Source organism: Pleurodeles waltl, chromosome 3_1 (genome assembly GCF_031143425.1).
Source record: "Pleurodeles waltl isolate 20211129_DDA chromosome 3_1, aPleWal1.hap1.20221129, whole genome shotgun sequence".
Taxonomy (NCBI): Eukaryota; Metazoa; Chordata; class Amphibia; order Caudata; family Salamandridae; genus Pleurodeles; species Pleurodeles waltl.
The window spans coordinates 418,587,137-418,607,484 of record NC_090440.1 but is presented as its reverse complement, the minus strand read 5'-3'; the positions used below and the strand labels follow the sequence as shown (position 1 = coordinate 418,607,484).

At 43.1% G+C, this 20,348-nt stretch overlaps 1 protein-coding gene across 2 annotated transcripts in view; it reads right to left on the bottom strand.

The window, feature by feature from the left end:
- Nucleotides 1-20,348, bottom strand: part of LOC138284179 (aminopeptidase Ey-like) — a 219,394-nt gene that overhangs the window by 77,330 nt on the left and 121,716 nt on the right. For both annotated transcript variants that reach the window (XM_069222676.1, XM_069222677.1), the window contains exons 12-14: nt 12,794-12,927; nt 10,870-10,925; nt 1,550-1,700 (exon numbers count right to left, since the gene is read on the bottom strand). In XM_069222676.1, coding sequence (XP_069078777.1) covers nt 1,550-1,700; nt 10,870-10,925; nt 12,794-12,927 — 341 coding nt within the window. The remainder of the gene's footprint in view (nt 1-1,549; nt 1,701-10,869; nt 10,926-12,793; nt 12,928-20,348) is intronic.

Below are 20,348 nucleotides of genomic sequence, written 5' to 3'. Positions count from 1 at the left end.
ACATGACACAGGACTCACTTCTTAGTTCACTAATGGCGTTGTACACAGGGCGGAGGCCTAAAAACGATTACATTCAATACACGGCTCACAATGTATTATTATAGATGAACTACTAAGGTCAAACACTTCTGCAAATAAAAGATGCAAAGATGCACATTTTTTAGTGTTTGTCATTTTTAAATGTGCGTTGCATGATTTACATGCCAATCATTTGCATGCCTGAATTGTGCATGGACTCTTGGAGCCAAGCTAGATTCTTAGCTGTGTTGTTCCTGTTAATGTGATGGTTCACCCAACCTAAAGCATCATAACGCTTTTCCACAACTATGTCTCAGCAGAAGCTGACGCAACCTTACAACAGCTTGGTAAACGCAAACTTCGTAATTATTCATGCCACTCGTGAAATGGTGCGATAAAACCCCGATCTGCACGTTCCTTGCGGTATGTCGTAACTTCGAACACACTAATACTTTTAAAGACACACTGGCTGTTTACCTTCTACTATGCTACTTTGTGCCTTTCTTTCATTCTCCTGTGTTTCTGTTCAAGCCACTCGCTCATATTCCTAGTCTTGGACTGGCAAACCCATCAGCCTAAAATCCAAGACTAGGATTGAGGCAGGAGGCACTACTGGAGACTGCGTTTATGGCGCCTAAGAAGGCAGACAAGGGTGTGAGCTGCACAGGTCTCGTGCCAGGGTCTCGGCTTCGGTATGACAAGAGCAGACAAGCTATGTGTGTGAAACGAATCGGACGTTGTTCCCGCTCAGTAGACGTCCTGGAAACAGCTCACTGTGTAAACGGCAGTCCCCGCCCCCTAACATGAGTAGGTCACAGGTAATAACAGATTCTTGCTCTGTTTCTGTACTGCGGGGCGATAACCAGATATGTTCTGCTTATTGTCATAAATATCAGGGGTCTCAGGATCATACGCTGAAGATCAGGGGTCGCACCCGCAACCCTTGCTGCTACCAAAATAACATCCATGTTTAAATGCATCCCCAGGAAACTGGGCTTCATCTGCTCCTCAAAAAAAGCAAATATAAAACGTTGATTGAGCCTACAGAGCTTGCATATAAAGTAGACAGTGTTTCTATCGCAAAGAAGACTGACTGATTTGTTTTTATCCTTGGATTTAGGAGAAACTGGGTTTATTTTGCACGAAATTCAGAAAAAATGTAATGTCAGAAAGTCAACAAATTAATCATGTTCTCTATGGTGTGAGACTGCTATACTAATTCAACGTGCTGCACTCCTGTGATGTTCCTCTGTTTAGGACAGAGTCACAAACCTAAAGTCCACGCCAGATGCCAGCATCTGAGTGTTCAGTTTCCATACTGGCAGACAAGGGAGGCAGCTTCTTTATCCCGCATGAACCCATATCCAACCACCTGCAGGAGTGCTTTCATGATTTGACAACGTTTTGAAAAATTCCCAAAGTTAATAATCAATGCAAGCCCCAGTGCTTTCACATACCCATTTCTGATTATTTGGTGCAAGGTAATATTTTCACAAAAAGTTGAATAACAGTAGGAGAATATGGATCCTACCGTCATTGGAATAAAAACAGAAGAATTGCGGTCAAACATCAGGGTGAAATAACTTAAGCTGTTCAGAGTAGCCTGCCAAGGCATGTACTCGGTTTCCTTTGCAAGAAATTTAGTGGTATCCAGAGCCGAAGTCGTATTTATATGTTTAGCCCTAAAGAAAAACGAATATGCATAGCTTGTTAAAATATATGGACACAATTGTAGTCCTTAATAGGCATAATAGGCTTGCATTTCAACAGAAGCCAATTTTTAATATACGATTTCGTTAGAATAACTTTTGTAGTCCTACTTTCCAAACATGTTAGGCCCTTAAAATAATCAAGTTCACATCCTTTAATTATTAAACACGTTTACTGTTCAACTGCAACAGTTCATAGAGTATTGAATCAACAAACGTGGCTGAATGCTCTCCTCAACTTGGTAAGGAACAGGTCATGGTTTCTAATCACAGCCATAGTGACAGCCTTTCATCCTGCACAAGGTTGGTAAATTGAGAAGCAATACATTGGTCTATGGTGATACTTCTTATTTAAAGCGCTTAGACATGCTGATGGGTGGGGTAAATAGCTATTTAAATATTCGTTTTAAAAATTGAATTACAAAGCTGAGACCAAGGATATTTGCATTTTGAATCAGTGCACAATTGTTTGACCTCTCACAGTTCAAGTGCAGTATATACTGTTTAATTTATTAATATGTTATTTCAGTTTATTATGCCATATAAACATTTTAGAACAATACCCTAATTAAAGATCATTCCGGAATTTACATATCACATTAATAATTTTCTTGTCATTTAAATTCATTAAACCATTATACATATTCGATAAACTGAGTCATCAATATCATTTAACACGATTTACAGTCTGTTGGGACTTAGGGCCAGATATATAAAAAAAGTCTGCCTTCGCAAATGGTGCGTATCGCAAAATTCCACCGTTTGTGAGTGCAAAATAGCCTTTCAGGATTTATGAAAGGCATTTGCAGTGCAATTTAATGAATCGCTAAAATAGCGATTCCCCAAATAGGTAATCGCAAATAGGGAATACCTATTTGCGATGACCTATGCACATGTATTTTGCATTTCTTAAATGCGAACTTGGCATTTAGGAAATGCAATTACCACAAATTCAGATTTGGTTGTAACCATGTGCAATTTTTAAAAATAGATTAAAAATGCATTTTTGAAAGTGCCATGTAGCTCACACATGCCCCCAGGGCACTTGTGCACTTTATATGTGCACAAGTACTTGGGGGAGGGTGGGCATCAAAGGGGGCCTTAGGCCCCCAGCACACTTGGATTTGCATTACCTAAATTGCGAATTCTTAACAGGAATTCGCAGATTAGGAAATGCAAAACCATTCGCATCTATGGGCCTTGAGGCCCATCGGGATAAATTGAGTCAAATTCTCTAATAGCGAGTCCCTAATGGCGATTACGAATTTTAAGAAATCGCTATTAAGGATTTGCTATTTTCTTACATCCCATTTTGCATTTCTCAAATAGTGATTTCCTAAAATTTGCGAATTAACAAATGCAAAATGGGTCTTTGATACATCTGGCCCTTAAAGTTCTCTCCATGCCTCTGTAGAAAGTTTCACCTGCTGTATGTCGATCTCCTTGCAAGATATTGTAAAGTCGCTGTAGTTTCTTTGATTTTTGTACCCCAGAGAACAGTCACGCTCATCCACCAAGAGCCTCCCTGTTTTCAATTGATTGTGACTGCAGAGTGTGCATCCACCTTTCACATCAAGGTACTACTGCCCCATCTGCAGGGGCAGCTCCTTCGCAATGACAAAGGAGCACTGCAACCTTGCTAAGCCAGGAGCTGAAAGATAAAACAATATTTATCGTTTTATCTTTCAGCTGCTGGCTTAGCCAGGTTTGAAGGGACTGTATTGGGGCGGGCAAAAAATTCCACTCCGCTGGCAGAATTCTCTGATATTTGCCCACTGCTTGGATCCTAGTGTTCCGGCAAAACTCTACCAACCACCACATGGCACAGTTTTTTCTCTTGTGCAGCTCACCAACGTTAAGTTGGTGAGCAAGAATTTGGATCCCCTAGCGTGAATGTTGGGTGTTTGAATGCCTCTTGGAGAGATTTCTCACTGCTGGCGGTCATGGTAGGTTGTGACCGTTGAGAAAGCTGCTGCTCTAGTAGAATATCTACCTGAGTGACAGAAAGCAGTGCCCTCTGGTGCCCCACGTGCTGCCATTCACAATGATTTTACAGCACATAAGAAACTCCCTGCACTAAAAATCAGTGCAAGCAGGGCAACATGCCCAAATTCTGCTCACTCGTGGAACACCGCAGAATCTCGCAGAGTTTTTATGCAGCTCCACGGGATTCCATGGAGGGAAACTCCATGAGTTCCACCCACCCTTAGTCTGTACTTATTGTAAGTCAAGCTAATGTCTGTCTTTGGCTTTTTGGAGTTCAAGGAAGTGTAGTGTTAAGGGGTAGTAAGGGTTTATTGGGCTTCAGAGGAAGGTGTATAACGTAGTCATAAAGCATTTTTTAGAGTTAATAGAATGGTAGAGTTAAGAGGTATTGAGGGGGTTGGTAGGTTCAGGAATTGGAAACATTAGAGGATTGTTATGCACATCTAGATTAGTAAAGGCAGGGTTTTAGGATTCAGGGATGGGTAGTGTGATATGGCAGTAAGGGGTTTTCTTTGTTCAGCAGTGTTAAGGGTAAGTAAAGATTTTGAAGGCTTCAGGAAAGGGTAGCAATAAATGCAAGTAAAAGGTTTTTTGGTTCAGGAAAGGGTAGTGTTAAGGAATAGTAAGGGTCTTGTAGGGTTTAGAGAAGGGTAGCATTAGGGGTAGTTGAAGGTTTTTAGGTTTCAGAGTTTGGGAGTATAGAAGGGTAGTAAGTGGTTTTTAGGATTAAAGGAAAGGTACTATTAAGGGATAGTAGTGGTTTTTAGGATTTGGGGAAGGGTAGCAAAAAGAGGAAGTAAGGGTTTTGTAAATTCAGGGAAGAGTAAGATTAGAGGGTAGTAAGGGGATTTTAGGGTTCAGGGAAGAGTATCATTAAGGAGTAGTTAGGGTGCTTCAGGGTCCAGGAGGGGTAATAGGCATAAGTAAGTAAGTTAGCATGAAACTAGATATATGCAACGATCCATAGAAATTGTCCAGGGAAGGACAACTACTTAGGAGCAAGAGGATCAAGGCAGCTATTATAGGTAAAGAAATGTGTTGCACATCAACATCAAAGGAACCAAGGGTAATTCCTCAAATGAGGGAGGGGCAGTGGCAGCATATTGAACAATGCCGGAGAGGAGGGAAGAGGCGAGGCAATGGACTCAAACAACAGAGGGTAGGGAGGAGGTAGATGCTGCAGCAAGCAAGCTGTTCAGGGCAGGGGGAAGGGCAGTGGCAGAACAACTGCCACACAGGGCTGTAGTGAGGGAGCAGGGGCATGTACTTGGACAATAGATGACAAGGAGGGGGCACAACAGCAGCAAGCTTGAGTGGGGGCTGCACAATGTCATGCCAAGCCATATGTCCAACTCCCCCCATGCGCATTGCGATGGGCATCTTACTAAATGTAAAAAAAAAAATGGAAATTCACTGAAAAAGACAAAGGTTACAGGGACATTATAGCAAGGAAATAGAAAAAAAATCTCTAGAAATTCACTAAAACACAAAAGGTTATGGGGATGTTACAGTTAGGTTCAGATTTTACACACACAAAACCATAGACATTCAGCTGTTAGAGTTATTTCAAGTAACTGTAACTCATGCCCTAAGGTAACTGTAACTTGTGCCCTTGTCTTGGACTGCTAATTACCCCAGATATTACATCACTCATGACATCTTCTTTGACATCATTGAAAATATAACTGTACCATTTGCAGTAAAATTATTGATGAGAACACTATGCATGATAAGAGCGCGTTATAGTTACTTTAGGGCATGAGTTATACTTACGTGAAATAACTGTAACTATAACAGCTGAATTTCTATCGGTTTGTGTGTGTAAAATCTGACCTAACTATAATGTCCCTGTGTACTTTGTTTTTTTTGAGTGAATTTTTTTTTTGGAGTGAATTTCTAAGTTTTTTTAAATCCGAATCCCTATAACCTTTCATTATTTCAGTGCATTTCTATGTTTTTTTTAACAGAAAGAATTATGATTACCATACGTTAATCCAAGCACTGCCACACATGGCCTTTGGTCCTTCAGCCAATCCCTATGACAACCCAACCCTGCACCATTCTGTGGTTTGGTAATATATTTATATCCATATAGATATATATAGAGAGACAGAGAGAAAGAGAGAGAGAGAGAGAGAGATTATCACCTAATATAAATATATATTTCCTATTATAAATATATATATTACCTAGTGCCGGTTGCTACTAGGTAGTTATAGCTAGGACCTAGTTTCTATAGAAAAAGCGTTTTTTTACTTTCCTATATCTTTGGCGCCGCTTGAGGAAGCTTCACAAAACTTTCACAAAAAAAATCACCAGCTCCGTCAGCTGCTGCCTGGAAAGTTTCAGGGAGATCTGCACGAGGAGGGGTGAGAGAAAGGGGGGGGGGCAAAACACATTTTCCCCATTCATTTTTCCACAGGGATTTTGAACTGTGATAGCGCAAAAACTACTGGACGGAATTACACCAAAGTTCGCAGAAAGGTAGGTCCTAGTCGAGAAACCGACCGTTGTTTTGGTGTAATTCCTTTCACTAGTTTTAGATAAATTAAAGAAAATCCAAATTTGTATATTTAGGGACGCAAAGAATTTGCAACCCCTTCTGGATCTCGTGCAGAGATCTGATTGATTGAAGTTGTTGAAGTATTGTCATCTGAGTCCCAAAAAAAAAGTGAAAAAAAAGAAAAGGGGCTAGGGTACGAACATCCTGACCCCTTAGCTCTGGGGCTAAAAGCATTTATTTTTATCTTATGAGCAGCGACTCTGTGGTTTCGCAGATCTGCTGTAAAATAATTTTAAAAAATGAAGCGCTTTGTTATTATAATGCCCCCAGATGCACCAAGTCCTGGGAGCTTTGTGTAAAAAAGCAGCCACTACTCCGGGGACGCCAACTCCCCAGGGCTTAATAGTTTTATGCAGGGGGGACGCGTGTCCTCCCGATGCCCTGTGGACCGCCACCCCCCCCAGGCTGTTATCTAATGTGCAGGATTGCACCGCTCTGCTCCCTCCCGTTGCCCCAGGGACCACCACTTCCGTGAGGCATTTAGGTAATAAGCAGGGCACCTGTTCCTCCCCATGCATGGGGAGTGCCACAGCACGGGACAAAATGCAGTTTATTTATGGGAACCGCATGGCCCTGCCGCTGCCCTGGGGTCCACCACCCCCAGGGCAAAATGCTATTTATTTGCCCAATCTGAGACTCACTCAACACTCATGCACCCACTCATAGACCCACTGACACCCTCATGCACCCACTCACAGATCTCGACACACAATGACACACCCACTAAAACACTGATGTAGTCACTCTCACACCAAGACAGACAATCTGACAGCCACTCTCATCCCCTTTCACACCCAGAAAAGTGGTGGTTAGGGGGTGTTGGCTGCTGGGTCTGGCTGCAGGGTGAAGGCATGGCCTCATAGATATGCAGTGAGGCCAAGCAGCATAAAGCACTATGTTGCTTTACTCTGTGATAAGGAGGAGTTACATGGGCATTGCAGTGGGTGTTCCTATGCAACTCCTATAAATTTTGATGCTGCCCAGATTTTCAAAGTCACATAAACCTGGGACAGCATCAAAACTGTATGCCTCCCCAGAGCAGGTGTAAAGAGGATAAATGTTTTCATGGATAGATTCATGGATGAGTAAGTGAAAGGATGGCTGTAACAATGGAAGAGTGAATGGGAGAGAGGGTGTATGAGTGAAATGGAGGATGGATGGATGGAGCAGTGAAAGGATGGATTGATGGATGATGAGTTTTCTTGTTTTGTGCTCCATTTGTATTGTAGCAAGAATGAATAATTATTCACTCTTGGTACAATGAAAATGAAATGTAGACTCGCTCCAGATCCAGCAACAAACTGAGGCAGCTAGTGACATTGTTTCATTGCTGAAACAGGTGCATAAAGGTGCCTTCTCCATTCCAGAACTGTGAGCATGTCTGTGTGAGGTAAAGTGAGAAAGAGTCAGTAAAGGAGTAAGTCAGAGAGAGTGAGAATGAATGACAGTAATGATGAGTATGAGTGAGAATGAAAGTGAGTGAGTGAGGGAGAATGACAGTGAGTGTAAATGAGTATTACTGTTTGTGAGACACAGTAAGACTGAGTAATTTAGAATGAGTGAGGATGAGTGGGACTGAATGAGACAGAGGGGCCAGAGCAGAATGAGTGAGACTGCATAAATTTGTGAGACATAGTGAGACTGAGTGAGTCCAAGTGAGAAAGTAAACTTAGGGGTTATTTACAAGAGGCCTGTGCCATCAGAGCATCACTTTTTTAGATGCTCCAGTGGCACAAGCCTCTCAATTATATCTGTGGGGCAACCCAAAGCCACCCTGCGTGGCTTTGTATGGCCTCATAGTTATGCAGTGAGGCCAAGCAGCATAAAGCACTGTGTTGCCTTACTATGTGATAAAGAGGAGTTCCATGGGCATTACAGTGGCTGTTCCCATGCAACTCCCATGGATTTTGATGCTGCCACAGATTTACAAAGTCACATAAACCTGGGACAGCGCCAAAACCGTATGCATCCCCAGAGCAGGCGTAAGGAGGAGAAATGTTTTAATTTCTCCTTGTTTTTTCCTCCTTCCATGTGTGCTGCATTCTGCAGCACACTTAGAACAAGGACAACGCCTCCATGGATTGTTTTTGTGCAGGAACATGATCTTTCCTGCACAAAAACAATCCTGCCAGCAATGCAAAACAAGTGAGCCTGCATTGGTGCTAGGCTCCCAATTGTGCACTGGCTGAAAGCAAACAAACACAAATGATGGACGGAATGTGGAACCAATAAAACATTCATCCCCAGTCACAGATCTGTGTTTAATTCAACAATTCTTTTGCTCACCACTCAGCCCACTTTGTACCTGGCCACATGCACATCAGTCTTGACCCTGTTCCCCAAGGGAACAGTCCAGCCCGAACTGCCAAGCCAGGTCCTCTCTGGACCAGAAACAAATATCCTGGGATGGGTTTCAGGGTATCCCCCTTCATCAGCCAGGCTAGCTTGAATCCAGTGACATAGTGAGCCCGGGAACTACGTCTGGACATACCCAGCGCACTTAGGGCGACAAAAGCAAACAAACACAAATGATGGACGGAATGCAGAACCAATCAAATATTCACCCTTTGTCACAGATCTGGGTTTAGTACATCAATTCATTTGTTCACCACACCACACCACACCAGTTTGGACCCAGCCATATGCAAATCAGTCTTCACCCTGTTCCCCATGGGAACAGTCCAGCCCAAACTGTCAGGCCAGGTCATCCCTTGACTGGAAACAAGCTTCCTGGTTCCGGTTTCAAGGTATCACCCTTCATCGGCCAAGTTAGCTTGAATCCAGTGGCATCGTGAGCCTGGGACCCATGTCTGGGTATGTCCAGCGCACTTAGGGCCCCACCACTTTTACAGGTCACCAGCCACCAATGAAAGACATAGCCCCTAACAAGTTTAGTCAAGAGAAGGAGTGCTAAAAGTGACCAGAAACAAGCAATAACCTCCAAACCTAAAGGGCCTTTTTCCAAATATAGGGCTCTATTCACAATACAAAACAATGAAGAACAGAAAAGTACGAGTGTGGATTTAGGCCTCTGCTTTACAATTTTTTCTATTTTCTATTAATTCACAAACAATCCGAGAAGTACACCTGAAAGCACCACTAGGTGCATGTTTTCGGAGTACTCCTGCAATTGTCGTAAGACTTTTCACTGTGCAGAGTTCTCTGGGCCCTAAGATAAGGGCAAATTAGGGCCCATATTAATACTCAGTTTGCGCTGAATTAGCGTCATTTTTTTTACGCTGATTCAGTTCAAACCTAACTCCATATTTATACTTTAGCGCTAGACACGTCTAGCGCCAAAGTTATGGAGATAACATCGTTTTCTGGACACAAAAACCTACCTTGTGTCAATGAGATGCAAGATAGGCATTCCCGTCCAGAAAAGGACGATATGGCCTTTGTGCCATATTTATCCCCCCATGCTAAAATCCAGCACAGGACATGGGGGCCTTAAGTAATGCCACTAAGCTTGCTTAGCGCCATTATTTAACGCCAGGGTATGGGCAGGCGTTAGGGGACCTGTAGGCATATTTCCATAGTCTGAGACCATAGAAAGTGCCCACAGGTGCCCTTCCCTGGCCCCAGGGACACCCACACCAGAGGGACACCACAGGATGGGGGACCCATCCCAGGTAAGTTCCAGTAAGTATATATATTTTTTTATATTACCCCACTCGGGCCCTGACTTGGGGCCACCTGCACGGCGCTGGCCCCAGTGGCCATGCCCACAGGATATTTGTCCCCTGGGCATGGCCATTGGGGTGGTGGATATGGCTCTTGGCTTTACTAAGACAGGAGCTATGTCCATGGGGGTTGTGCACCAGAAAATGGCGCTACACTGCTCAGAGGAAATTTTTCTGTCTCTAAATAGTGTAGCGTCATAATTCGGCGCACAAGCCCTGGTTTCCCCTACGCCTCCCAGCCCTGTTAGCATCTTTTCCATGGACGCTAACAGGGCATTAGCACCAGCGAGCTACATTCCATAAATATGGCGCCCGGCTGGTGTTTTGGAATGGCGTTAGCCGGCGCTATACTTTTTCACGCAAAACTGTGCAAACGCAGCTTTGTGTGAAAAAGTATAAATCTAGCCCTAGGACTTAAAAGGTCTAGCTCCCTGCGGTGCTGCAAGGACTTTACATTGACTGGCTTTGACTGGCTTTGTCTCTGCCCACAGTCCCTTCTGATCATTAGGCCCGGAACTTGCCCTCAGAAATATCGCTGTGGATGTATCCTAACGAGACCTTAAGAATCATGGATAACACAAAATTATTTTGCGCCGGAAATCTAGAGCCCTAGCTTAATAAATCGCAAGTACAATGCGCATTGATTTAAGAACAGGTATTTTCTGTACCAGCAACCAGTAATAACTTTAAAGATATTTTTGCATATGGGCCAGTTTTTGCAAAAGGGCATTAAATCTCTGAAGCGTCAGCCAATGAGAAAAAGCATCTCCCATGAGAGATTCTATGCGTGTATAGTCAGGGGTTCTAATTGTATTCGACAAATAATTCCATAAGTAACACACATTTTGTTGTCGAACTATTAGCTTTGTAGAGCATTTCTTGTGAGATAAACATAAACGAAACCTCTCACCTTGCCAAATTGAACGCATCGTCAATGATTTGAGCCCTGTTGATCAGTGGAATCACCTATAAAAATTAAATGCGTACGTTTGTAATACTGAGATTTTAGGGTCAGAAGAAAAATATACTATCCATTCTGTATAATACTGAATGCACAAATAAAATATTATAATCATGGCAGCCTGTTGTTAGGTGTGCCAGATGATTTAATTACACATTTTATTGTAGTCAGAAACTGTCAGTTGCCATTGCTAGCACTTCAGAGATGTAAACACAAACTACGAAACAAGACATTGTACTTTGGTATGCAACAAACAGCTACTATAGAATGGTGCACCCGGCGGTTTCCAAGTTGCTACTGTCATTACCCACGGATGTCATGTCGCAGGGCCTGTGTACTCCTGGCTCTTCTAATGGTGGCGTGGTGGAGTACTCAGAGCTCACCCCAAGAGGTAGTTCTTTTAGAACTCGAATACATTTGATAAATAATCAGAAGAAACTCAACACACTGCCACAGACAACTCTAGGTCACAAAGAGCAACGTATGTGAAGGCAAGACAATGAAAATAGGCTTAAAGGGAAAAGTGAAAGTCCCTGGTGCGTTTTGGGCCTATTCTAGCACCTATCCTGTTAGGTAATGTGCATTATTTAGAATTAAAGTCATTGAGACTGCTGCGTCTCCACCATAATTAATCCCTTCCAACAGCCTTGGGGAAAAAGGGCCATCAGAGAAATTGCTAAATGTCCACCCTCCCAATTTAGATGGATGGACATGTAGTCATTTTGTACTGTTCCTTACCATCAGGTAAAACCTGGCGGTAATTGTGGTTTTATGTAGAACTCCCTGCTCATTCATTCACTGTATGCAATGACATGTCCAAACCATGTTCTTCTAATTTTTCCAATTGCTAACCTTTCAATGTGAGTTTCTATCATGTTGCCTAAAATACAGCAGCTTCAGACTCATATATAATTTAGGACTGGTAAATGGGCTTAGTTTGCGTACCATAATATAGAAAGCAAATAAACGTGTGATCACCTTCAGTCTGGAAATAGTTGGAAGTGATACTTGTGTACAAGATTCTGTAAGTCAGGAACATCAAAGAGAAATGGTAATAAGGGTATGCTGCATAGGCACTTACACTTAATGTGCATTGCTAGCATTGTGTGTAAGTGTAACAAGATGGGCACCACCTGTGGGAAGCCATCGCTAACAAGAATTGGAAAGGCCAGTAGTCTCATTTTATTTTTAAAGAACACATTACCATGCCCTGATTCAAGATGTAGTGCCTAAGCCATTACTAGAGGTTCCTCAAGTGAGATCATGTCCTTGCTGTGGCAGGTAGCCCTATACTAGGCTGTTGCTCAAGGCCCTGCATCACAGACACAAGCACTTTCTTTACCTGGCTACAGTACCTCAGGCTATTTCTAGATGACGAAAAGACCTTTCTGAGAGAAGGCTGCAGTACTTTAAGTCCTTACTAGAGACCTTTCCTGTCAGACACAATGCATGCTATAGGAAGCTAGTTGCCTTAAGCCATTACTAGATGCCCCTTTAGTCAGAAACAGGCGCTTGTTGCTAAAGGCTGAATTATCATAGCACATGCCATGTAAAAACCGCCAGACCCACAGACTTTTCGTTTTTAAAAGATTCAAAATATATAGAAATACACTTGACACAGCTGATAGGGGGCTCAATTATACATGCTGTAAGCAGTGCAAAAAAGAGTATTTAACCCACCTTAGGATTCCTAGATTTTGTATAGGAAGGAGTATATAGAAAATAATATTGAACATGAAAGAAAATTGCTAAACAGTAAAGTATGTTGAAACGGCTGACATTTCGTATATGCAATCATTTACATCTTAACATTATTACTACTATTTTTCTATCCTTTGTTAATGTGCCCCATTGTGTAATGCTTTAAACTTACACTGTGGTTTCTGTCTAGCTGCTCCAGAAGCCTTCGCCAATTCTCTTGGTCATAGTTAACCCTGTAATATCCAACTACATCAATGTTGACCAATAACCAGTCATTGCCAGTCAGTTTAAAATCCGAAATCATAGCTAGTAGAAAAGAAAAGAAAATGTATTATTGCTTATACAAATGTTGCTGTCTGGTAAGAGCATATTAGAAATATACCCACAGAGAATGTGATCTTCCTCATCAACCTAAACAAGCACCAGTATAGAGGATAATTAGCTTTATTTTTTAGAAACACATTGTGAATCTTTGAAACTATATTTCTTTATAGACACTTTACCCAGAAGAAATAACAAATAACTCAATGAGGTGTGAGGGCTTTCAGCTGTACGTTATAAAAAGAAGATTATAAAATGTCTTATGACGTTGCTGAGAGGCAGTCACGAAAAAGGTAGATATAGAATTTTGTGCCAGTGATGAATATCTAAAATCCAAAACTGCACTACGGCAAAAAAGAGGAAAAAGAAGACACACACACACACATAAATAACAGGCATACAACACACATTTCACAAACACAAATCCCTTCAAATACACAACACCATAGTGTAACATATGGAAAATATATTTATTTATTACAAATGTACACCAACACACTCACTCACACAAAAACCCAACAAACCATAAATACAACACATATCCCACACCAGTACAAATCCAATCATACACACAGTACCTCAATGGAACTGATGGAATTAAAATTTTAATCTAACAGCTATGTGCCATTATAGGTGGCCATGAACAAGTAAAGGAAATCACACAAACACACAAAATAGAGATAACACAAAACCACAGCTGAACATACATAATTGAAATTTGTACATCAGCACTTTGCACCATTGTTTGTGTTCACAGATACTCAACAGAAAAGACGCACACACACACACATAATATAAACATGCACATAGAACGACTAACATATAGTACAGATTAATAAACCCCCACATCCAGTATAAATCCCCTGGGACATAGAAAAAAACACATTGAAACTTATTAAATGCGGATGTGCCCGTATCGGTTGTTACTTTCATATCTGGTCATGAATACCTACAGAAAAAAACTTATGAACAATCTACATAGAACATACACTTAGAGTCACTAAGATTTTAATGTATGTTTGCAAACAATATACTACAATACTCACAATGAATGCACAACACACACTGTGAGGCTCATCAAAAGTAGCAAAAAGTACCAAAGATATTAACCACTAAATACATACAAAACATTACATAAAAGAAATTATAAAAAATCAACTATTTTTAAACCAGTGTCAATCAATCATTGGGTAAAGGATGTTATAACCCTATAACACAATACAATAGAATATTGCGTGTGACTTATTTAGAATGTATTTTATGTTGGATAATTAAAACCATGTGCTGTGTGGCATCATACAGAAGTTTGCCAACTATACCACACATAAGTCACCTGTTATGTAATAAATGCACCAAATGTGAACGTATTTGCCAAGTTTCAAAATGCATATCAAAATAATAAATACTTTTATTTAAAACAAGAAACACCATAAAATCAATTAAATTATATAATTAAATATATCACAGTTGGAAGTAGGGTTACAGGTTGAGAAGGGTAAAACCCTCCCAAAGCAGAAACCACAATCTCTGCCAGGGTGAAACACAAGCAAACGCCAAATGAACCTGTGCTTAACCCTCTAAAATCACAGCACAAAGCATTCAGACCTAACTTAGAGACAATATAGAAGGTATTTATGCAGCACTTCAAACAGCAATAAAATGAAAACACAACAAGGGAAAAATCACACACCCGTTTTTAGACCAAAACAGCAAAACCCAATCAGTAGAATCAGAGATATGCAGTTTTAAAGATTTAAATGAAAATAGTGCCTCGCTGTACAATGCATCAACTGTGATTATCTGGTCGTGCCAGACCAGGACAAAGTCACAAGTTCAGGACAACCATGATGGAGCATGGGCCAGCTATGGAGACCAAGTTAGGCCCACGGATAAAAGCAACTTAAATCCTAGAAATGTTCTGCCTCCCTGCCCCCAGATTGTCTGGGGTCACAATAGACTAGTGTCAAACCATTTGTGAGTGTGCTCAGACAGAGTCTTTGTGATGTGCAGGTATGGTGAGTGACAGCACATCCCCCTTGTTAGAAATGGGTTTTTTGGTTGGCAGTCAGGTTACCCACTGTCCAAGAAAGGAGCCTCACTCTGGTCAGGGTAAGTCACACACAATCCAAATTATCCTATGCCCACCCTCTGGTAGGTTGGCACTGAGCAGTCAGGCTTAACATAGAAGGCAATGTGTAAAGTATTTGTGCAATAAATCATACAATACCACCATATAGCACCACAAAAATACACAACACAGTGTTTAGAAAAATATATAATATTTATCTGGATAATTGCAGGTCAAAACGATCAAAAATGCAATAAGTAAAAGTAGAGATATCACTGAAAAGTGTTATAATGTGTCTTAAGTCTTTTAAAAGCAAACAAAGTCTCTTTCAAGCACAAAGTACCTGCTTTGCATGAAAGATCTCTGCAAAGGGCAGCAGAGGAGGAGATGCATGGAAACAAAGGGGTGTGCGTAGATTTCTCGGGCCGCACACGGTGATGCGTCGTTTAGTTTTCACGCAGGGATGCTGTGTGTCGATTTCAGGCGCTCAGTAGTGGATCCTCTTCAGGTTGCGGGGTTTTCAGACGCCCTGGGGACGATGCGTGGATTTCCGGCACTGCTAGGACGAAGTCACAGGAGCTGTGTTGATCCGGTAGGCGATGCGTCAAATTTTCTACCGCACGGCATGCGCTGCGTTGATTCCTCTCTGGAAGTCGGGCTGCGTCATTCCGACTTGGCTATGTGTCGATCCAGTGAGGCCGTGCGTCGAAGTTCTGGTCGCTACGCTGGTGCTGCATCGATCTTCTCGTTGCAAAGTCGGGCTGTGTCGTTCCGGTTCGCCGTGCAGTGAAATTTCAGGTGAAGGAGTCCTTTTTGTAGAGATGAAGTCTTTTTGGTCCTGAGACTTCAGGGAACAGGAGGCATGCTGTATCCAAGCCCATGGAGAGCACTTCTTCACCACAGCCAGAGAGCAGCAAGGCAGCAGGGCAACAGCAAGGCAGCAGTCCTTCACAGAAAGCAGACAGGTGAGTCCTTTCAGCAGCCAGGCAGGTCTTCTTGGCAGGATGCAGGTTCTGGTTCTGGTTCTCTTCTCCAGGAAGTGTCTGAGGTGGTGGGGCAGAGGCCCAGTTTTTATACCCAAATGTGCCTTTGAAATGGGGGAGAATTCAAAGACTGGCTTAGAAGTGCACCAGGTCCTCTTTCAGTTCAATCCTGCCTGCCAGGGTACCAGTAGGGGGTGTGGCAGTCCTTTGTGTGAGAACAGGCCCTCCACCCTCCCAGCCCAGGAAGACCCATTCAAAATGCAGATGTATGCAAGTGAGGCTGAGTATCCTGTGCTTGGGGTGTGTCTGAGTGAATGCGCAAGGAGCTGTCAACTAACCCCAGCCAGATGTGGATTGTAAGGCACAGAAAGATTTAAGTGCAGAGAAATGCTCACTTTCTAAAAGTGGCATTTTTAAAATAGTATTATTAAATCCAACTTCACCAGTCAGCAGGATTTTGTATCACCATTCTGGCCATACTAAATTTGACCTTCTTACTTTTTCATATCAGCAGCTACCACTCAAACAATGTATGAGGGCAGCCCCAATGTTAGCCTATGAAGGTGGCATGCCTCACAGCAATGTAAAAACGAATTTAGGAGTTTTACTCTACCAGGACATGTAAACTACACAGGTACATGTCCTGCCTTTAACTTACACAGCACCCTGCCCTAGGGGTTTCCCAGGGCACACCTTATGGGTGACTTATATGTAGACATATGTTTTAGGCTTGGCAAGTACTTTTAAATGCCAAGTTGAATTGTCACTTTTAAATGCCAAGTGGAATTGGCAATGAAACTGCACACACAGGCAATGGCAGGCCTGAGACAAGGTTAAGGGGCTACTTAAGTGGGCACAATCAGTACTGCAGGACCACTAGTAGCTTTTAATCTACAGGCCCTGGGCACATATAGTGCACTCTACTGGGGACTTATAAGTAAGTTAAATAGCCCAATTGGGTATGATCCAATGTAACCATGTTTAAAGGGAGAGAACAAATGCACTTTAGCACTGATTAGCAGTGGTAAAATGTGCAGAGTCTAAAAACCAGCAAAAACAGTATCTCAAAAGTGGAGGGAGGCAGGCAAAAAGTTAGGGGTGACCACCCTAAGGCTGTCAGGTCTAACACCCCTCATCAAGTCAGATATGGCCAATCCTGCCAACACCTATCATCTGTTTGTCTCAAAGTCTGAGAGCAACACACAAAGACCAACTGCCAGCTACACCTAGTCATGTGACCCAGGATACAGGCAGCAGACACCAAATGGTTAGGACAAGAAAACAACAACTTTCAAAAACTGTCATTTTCAGAATTGTGGCTTAAAATCAAACATTACCATTAAAGAGCATTTTAAATTACAAGTCCTTAGACACCAAACTTGATATTCTTACCTAATCCCAATTGGAAGTTATCACTCATTAAATATAATATATTCAACCCAATGTTTGCCTATGGGACATGTAGGCCTTGCAGTAGTGAAAAATTAATTTGAGAGCTTTTCACCACTTCAATTGGACATGTAAAACGTAAAGGTACATGCCTAACTTTCTGAATACACTGCATCCTGACTTAAAGGCCTCCCTTGGGGTTGACTTATTTGTATTAAAATGCAAGATTTAGGCCTGGCAAAATGTTTATTTTGCCAGGTAAAAATGGCAGTTTAAAACTGTACAAACAGGTTGCAATGGCAGGCCTGAGACATGTTTAAAGGGATACTTAAGTGGGTGGCACAATCAATGATGCAGGCCCACTAGCAGCATTTAATTTACAAGCACTGGGTAGTACCACTATAATAGGGACTTACAATTAAATAAAATGCACCAGGGTCGGGGCCAACCAAGATGGCCGGGAAGTCGATCTTATCCATGCTCCCGCCAGCCCCAGATAAAATATCCTGCTTCCACAACCTGAATCTGCACCCATTTCCCCATTCCCCGCGATACCAGTTTTTTTCCAAGGGCTGGGGGGCACTGATAATTGCACAACCTTGAGAGGCACAGTATAACTAGTGGAGTCTGGGCACCCCTGGAATACGAGTGCGGAAAAGCGCTTCAGCACTCGGATCCAGATTGGTCAAAAGTGGAGTCCAAGGAGAGGGTGCTGGGGAGACGAAGCCTGAAAAGACAACAAGCCATGCAGCAAGAACCTAAGGATTCCTGACCTAGGCCAAGGGTGGTGAATACAGCCCAAGTGTGCTGCCATCCCTGGGGGTGTTGATGGCATATGTGTGGCACAGTTGGGTGCTTGACTGTGGTGGGGTGCCTTGGTGGGGGCGATTCGCAGTTGCAGCTGAGAAAGGGTTGCCAGAGTGACATGACCTGCAGGAGGGATGAGACATTGGTGTAGAAATGAGTGGATCCCTGCTCAGGGCCGCGAAGGTTGAGTGCAGCCCTCTTGTGCTATCAATTAAGAGAGAAACAGCCGCAGTGACCTCTAGGCCTGCCGGGTGCAGTTGGTTAGAGGTACTTGACTGCTGGCAAAGGAAACACATTGCAGCCTGTCCTGGGGCCATGTTAGAACTGCAGTGGACCGAGCCCATAAGGTGTGATCCCTAGATTGCACCACAGGGTGGCATGTGTTAGTCTTCTTGTGCTGGACTAACTACTAGGGCCAGTGGAACTGGACATACCCCAGTTGGCACAATGTGGAAGCCCCAGTGCCTGGCTGAAGGTGAGAGGGGGTGCACACTGCCATCCTTCAGATACATTGGGGTGGTGGCAGCTTGGTCTTTTCTCTTTGCCCCAGTTGTGGGTTTTTGGCATGGGCCACTCGCTTGACTGGATACGACATTGGGCGAGGATATAATTACTGTTAGTAGGACCTATTCTGCGGTGGCCCCATAAATCCTGGTCCATAAAGAGCCGGTGGTCAGGTGCTTTGATCAAGTGACTCCAATGTTATTTGAATTACAAGGGTGAATGTGCCTGGGAAGTTCTACAGGGCCCCAGTGGAAGGATAATGATGTACAAAGACTGAAAGGCTGGTTGAGTGTTCAGTGTCATAGTGTTCGGCCCCCCTGAATTGCAGCTTAGAGGTTGTGGACTCTAACCTACAGGCAGTGATAATGGGAAGGCCCCTAGGCGACACCTCTTGCATCATGTTGAAAGATGAAGCAGCACAGAATGGACAATCCAATGAGATACTTAATTATTCTAAGGCGGCACAGTTGAGGGATCCCCATACCAACGGCCCACCCCAAAGCTTTGTGTCTTTCCCTCGGTGGGGGGCAGAACTGGTGCGTCACTACTGGATGTATTGGCCGCCATCAAGGCCACCTGTTCTGAGTTGACTAACAAAATTGACTCAGTGGCCATCGGTCAACCTTCTCTATACTGATCTTAGAAAAGTTGCAGACCATGTATTGGTCATGGAGGATAATGTAGAAACACTGCAGAACAGAGGTGGAGGGGTTGAAGAAAAGGCTGACCATGCATACAGGGGAATTAATTAAAGATGCAGACGTAGATCACGGCAGAATAACCTTCGTTTTGTTGGGTTTCCAGAGATAGCGGAGGGACAATCGGTGAAATTATTTTTGGAGGACTGGAATACAGTTACCCTGCTCCCCCAGCGGCTTTCCCAATTTTTTTACAGTCAAGCTGTCCCAAGTGGCTGATGTCCTGCCGTGGTCGGGCGCGCTGCCCCAGGCTATATTTGCACACCTTTTCAACTTTAGAGACTGGACCACAATTTTGCAACATATACGTGTTCATGGCCCTCCCCCAATTTCAGGCCCATCTGATCTCAATATACACCCAAAAAGTTCAGGATCAGATTAAATCTTTTTGGAGGTGAAAAAATGAAGGATAGACCACAACTTAAGATTCTGTTTGATATTTTCTGCTAAAACTGAGGGTGGTTTTCAAGGGGAGCACCTTCATCTTCTTCATCTCTGAGGAGGTGAGTGACTGGTAGGACACTCTTCCCATAGGACAAGAATTGAACTCTTCAGAACAGGCTGGAGATGACATGGCAACTTGGAGGCAATCCACTAAGCTGTGTAAGCTGATAGAGGCCCTCATTATGACTTTGGCGGTCCTTATGACCGTCAAAGCCACAGGCGCCAGAAGACAGCCAGTGCTGGTCATCTTCCCCCACCATATTACAGGTACTGCTGGATTTCCATAAAATTTGCGGTGGAAATGCAGCAGTAGCCGTGCTGGTGGGCAGAGGCGCTGGGGCGGTTCCACCACCGGCACCGCCCGCCAGAACGACTTTGCACGCCGTATTATGTGCAATAATACAGCGTGGCGGTGTCATCATGGTGGGGTGCTGCTGGAGGTGGAAGCGCCCATTTCTGTTTCCTGCTGGACGACCTCCTCCCTGGACCAGGTAAGCCGATCACCTGACAAGG